This window comes from Ylistrum balloti, unplaced genomic scaffold, assembly GCF_031769215.1.
Source record: "Ylistrum balloti isolate Yb309-2 unplaced genomic scaffold, AGI_CSIRO_Ybal_v1 Utg370566, whole genome shotgun sequence".
In the NCBI taxonomy this organism is placed as follows: Eukaryota; Metazoa; Mollusca; class Bivalvia; order Pectinida; family Pectinidae; genus Ylistrum; species Ylistrum balloti.
The window spans coordinates 501,815-506,513 of record NW_026782355.1 but is presented as its reverse complement, the minus strand read 5'-3'; the positions used below and the strand labels follow the sequence as shown (position 1 = coordinate 506,513).

The following is a 4,699-nucleotide window of genomic DNA, read 5'->3' as shown; positions in this document are numbered from 1 at the left end:
GACCATGAGGTGTGTCTACCTGCCCCGAACCTTAGTCCACCGCTGTCTTTGTTGTTATTACTAATAGTGTATTGACGTCACGAAATCTCGAGAAGGTAAAAATCCCTATACGTATTTTTGTGGGTGTGGGAGTTGCTTTTGATTGACAGCTGGGGAACAGTAGTCAATGATATGTAGGGTTATAGTTTTAATGTTACCCTGCTACTAGAAAAACACACCATAAACTTCCGACTCCTATTACAGGTGTGTATTTAAACACCAGTTCCTAGCATCTTGTAAGTCATAATACATCTGACACCTTAACCGTGAAGTCATACCATACTGAGTATATTTGTAAGTATAGAACAGTATATGTGCAATTATCATATACATTATTATAGACTTGTTTTACACCTGTTGATATACATGTTTTATTACTCTTTAATGTTTTAATCTTTCTGTTGTAGTGTATATCAATGCATAACATTTCAAAACATTTAATCAAATTTGTTTTGCGGCAATGATGTTCTTCGGTTGGATGATATTTATTGTGATTTTAATTATTTGAATACAGGTAAACGTAATATTGTAGAATAAACTGACCATCGACATATAGAAACTGTCCATAGGTTAGCATCAAGTCATAATGATTTTGGTTTACAAAGTTTTGTGCTATACTTTTACAAGACTATCTAATGCACTGCATTTATTCAAAATACAAATTAATTTTTTTCCATGTGGATTCATCATATATTTAGCAGGCATCATGCATTATACAAAAGGCTAACATTGCGGGTATCTTTAAAGAAGTCTATTTAAAAATTGGGGGTTCCTGTAGGACATTCATTTCAATTGGGTAGAGAGTCGTGGGTTAGGGTACCTGTAGGACAATCATTTCAATTGGGTAGAGAGTCGTGGGTTAGGGTACCTGGAGGACATTCATTTCAATTGGGTAGAAAGTCATGGGTCAAGGTACACTGAAGGATATTTCAGTTGATTAGAAAATGTCTTTTTATATTTATTTCTTTCTATATCTCACTGTCGACGAAGGAGGTCATAGACCGGTCAGTGTTTTGTGAATTGTTCTGACAAATAGTTTCATTCAGGCAGGCATCTTAATAAATGACATGTTTAAATTTGGAATGAGATTTTAAATGGCGTTACACCCTATGGTTCCACATTATAACCAAACAAGTGGTAGATTCTCATTTGGAACGAGAAACTAATTCAATTTATATAAACTTAAATTACTTCTGTTAGTTCATGGGTAAAACTGTATCAAAAGATTCGAAACGTGCCAATATGTTAATAGAATGAACGCAACATTAAATATATGAAAGGTGTTTTGTTGTTGTTATTTCTCGTTATATATGTACTAGTCTCCAGCTTACCCTGCCAACTTAAACCTTTGTCGCATGCTTCATATTGTTTGGTTGCAAAGACCTTCGCTACTACTTAAAAACATAATTTCAAAGCTATACTATTTGCATTTTGACCTCCAGACCTAAACCTCATTTATAAAAGATCCATTGTCAGACAAAATAATTCACAAATGATATTATTTTACTTACAGAATCCTCCACGACACTGTCTGTAGTTTGTATGAATCCAAGGCAAGCTGTAAATTAGGTAAGTTTTATTTCCTACAAATTATCATTATAGATTGAGGTTTCGATACTAGCATTGTCATTGTTTTATCGTTCAAATGAATAATCAAATAAAAAAAAATACAATCCCAATATCATGATGAAGCCATTTGTAACCAGACACGGTTTCTTTCGACCAACGTAAGCTATCCACCTTAAGCCGGACTGTAGATTCCTTCTCGTTGAAGATTACCCCAGGCGTTTTTAACTCCTTTAAAGTCCGAAGGATTATGTAAACTAAGCATATACCATGCGGTTGTATTGAAGAATCCTTGTAGTCGTGGCCACGTATCGATGACATTGATTTAATTGCCGCGTCAAGTGTTTGCTTTATCGGATAAGTCGTGTATGGTGACACTATTGCTCCTCATTAATCCTTTTACATAGTAACTATGATAAGTTACAGCCATTTATCAACATTTTATTACATTCTCTCGCTTAATGGCTTAATGAAAATCTCTTAGAAATATGGAGGTCGTGCTTATCGCGGAAACAAGCATATCTTGTTATTAAAGATATTGATTAGTAACACTAAAGCTTACAGCTTGGACATCACTCCAACGCTGGTGAGGAGTTCACTGTCCATGTGTTTCACTTTGAGCTAAGTAACTGTTCTTTATTTGTAGATCCTTTGGGCAAACGTCACGTTTCAGCCGGCACAGAGAGTCCTTGGGACATACCTTTGTATTCAGAATGCGAGGGAAATTGCTGCTAGGTGGTGGTAAACCCATTGCCTGGAACCACAATACTAGTTATGTTGGTGCATCTGGACTTCACAGTGAAAATAGCCCTCCTGCAATAGGACGTCGGAGGAAAGAAGACCACGATTTTAAGGAAATACTAACTACCATAGAAAACATGCATCGCAAAGATATGCAATCATTTACCACCAACCGCAAATATTTGGAAAAGTCCATGCTGGCATATAGTGAACGAATGAGGGAAATTAACAAAGGGAGACGATCCCTTCCTGTTATAATCACGCCAGCATCCGGTGAGAAACCAGTTCTTCCAAAGAAATTTTCCAATACGATCCGACCCGATGTCGCATCTCCTGCATCAGACTTACTCGGAAGTTCTAGAGATTCAGTCATATCTGGAAACTTTCATCTGCATTCTCCACTTCATTCTCCACGAAAACTCTCACCAATGTCCCATTCACGAAATCGCAATCGCAAAATGACATTCCATGGCAGTGAAATAGAGCGACATCTACTTACCCCTAATATGCATTACTTACGTCATTCCATCAGCGGAACTGCAACTAGCCAGCATTCATTTGCATCGGAGGGATCATTACGGACTCGAAAAATTAGTACGATATCTCCTCCAGACCCGTCCGATATTAGGCGGACAAGAGACACGAAATCTACAGACAGTGCATACGAAAGTTTTAATGGATCAGAGATGGAGTACGATCAACAGGACAAACATGATCACAATAATGAAACAGACATGGATGTACATTCTGTGAGTTCAATAAAAATTGCGTGTTTTCCCGAAATTCACGAGGAAAGAAAATATATAAATAGTATGTTTGGCGTGCAAGATGAACAAAGTGAGGATACGCCTATCCAAAAAAAGAAGAAATTGAGAAAAGTTGTCAAGAAACCTCAAGTGGAAACGAAGGGGAAAAAAAACAAATATTTAAAACGTCAACGAAAACACGAGAAAAAGGAGAAGAAAGAAGAAATAGCAGAAACTATAATCGAAACATACATGGAAGACGATGAAAAGGAAGAGGAGCAGGAAGAAGATAGCATCGAAGAACCAGAGAAGAAAAAGAGAGAGGTATGCTTCGGGTTCCGTTACTCTCTTGCCATTAAAGAGCTACTTAAAAAACCTAACCCATTTAATGTATCAAAAAAGGAAATGGTTCATAAGGTTGAGATGGAAAATGGACGTATAGTAAACACGCTTGGACCTGCAGTGCTGAAAGTGGTAGATGTTGACAGACTAAATAATATTAGAGGTGTACCTCTCAATATCAAGCGTGATGAGCCAGCCAGCAAACGTAAGAAAGCAGCGGCAAACTTAAGTAGGAGTGTGTCGCGGAATCCTCTACCATCCATTTCACGGGGCGTGTCAGTGGAAGGGAATCAAGAGGATTCAGAAAAAGCGCTGTCTGAGAGAAACAGGACAAAAACATCTCTGTATGAAAAACCTTTAGTATCTTCCCATCAGTCGCCTTCTACAGTAATGGTCATTGGTGCTGATGGATAGTTAAAATAGGCGCTTGTGCTGTTGCTTAATAGATATGTTGTAATACAGAGGAGGATTAGGAAATACTGACGCCTACTCCATGTAAATACTAACAAACAATGTACATGTAGGTTGGCGAAGTGGTTTATTTCTGTGCTTCGTGTCACTGTGTCCTGTGCCAATACACCGGAGCCAAAGAATATCTGGTCATCTTTATCCTTGCTGTATTAAATACGTCGAAAGATCTTGTGTTATAGAAACATCTACTTATGTTATAGCCATGCAAAACATCACTTTAACTTGTTTCTTTGCATATTTTTTTGTAATCGCCGTGAAGGTTTGTATTCTGTTGATCACATCAAACTACGCATTATATAAACGTACGTTGATGTTTTCATTCAATTGTTTTCTTCATAAGGATTTAATGATAAAATACTGTTTCGGCAATGCTGTTAATAGGTAAAATTCTCTCAAATATTCAGACTAATTAAAGATCTTTGTATTTGGTCGATGCTACTTTGAGTTCTGAAATCAACATTTTTACGACCCAGATCATTTGCTACATACATTTTGGGTCAATTAATGGTGATTTTTTTCTTACATTATTTCGCCCAAAAAATACCAGTTAGATTTCCAGTTGTAATTATTAATGCTATGCTGAAACTGGTTTTATAAACCTGTAGTACAAGTGAACCACCACATCGTATTTTCTCCCACAAGTCTATGTGAGAAGATTTGTTTGTTATCGGTTCGTCGTCATGAGATGAATGCTTAAATGTTTTCATTTTCTTTTTGAAGTTTTCGTGTTTGAAAGAAAACATGTTTAGTTTTCGTGTTTAAAAAAGAAAAAAAATGTAAGAAGCATTCACTTG

At 36.7% G+C, this 4,699-nt stretch overlaps 1 protein-coding gene across 1 annotated transcript; it reads left to right on the top strand.

Annotated features, from left to right (window-relative positions):
- The first annotated feature begins 2,318 nt into the window (after positions 1-2,318).
- Positions 2,319-3,848, top strand: LOC132556349 (DNA ligase 1-like). The gene has a single exon (XM_060220740.1). The coding sequence runs from the start codon at positions 2,319-2,321 to the stop codon at positions 3,846-3,848; it is 1,530 nt and encodes a 509-aa protein (XP_060076723.1).
- Positions 3,849-4,699: the final 851 nt, after the last annotated feature.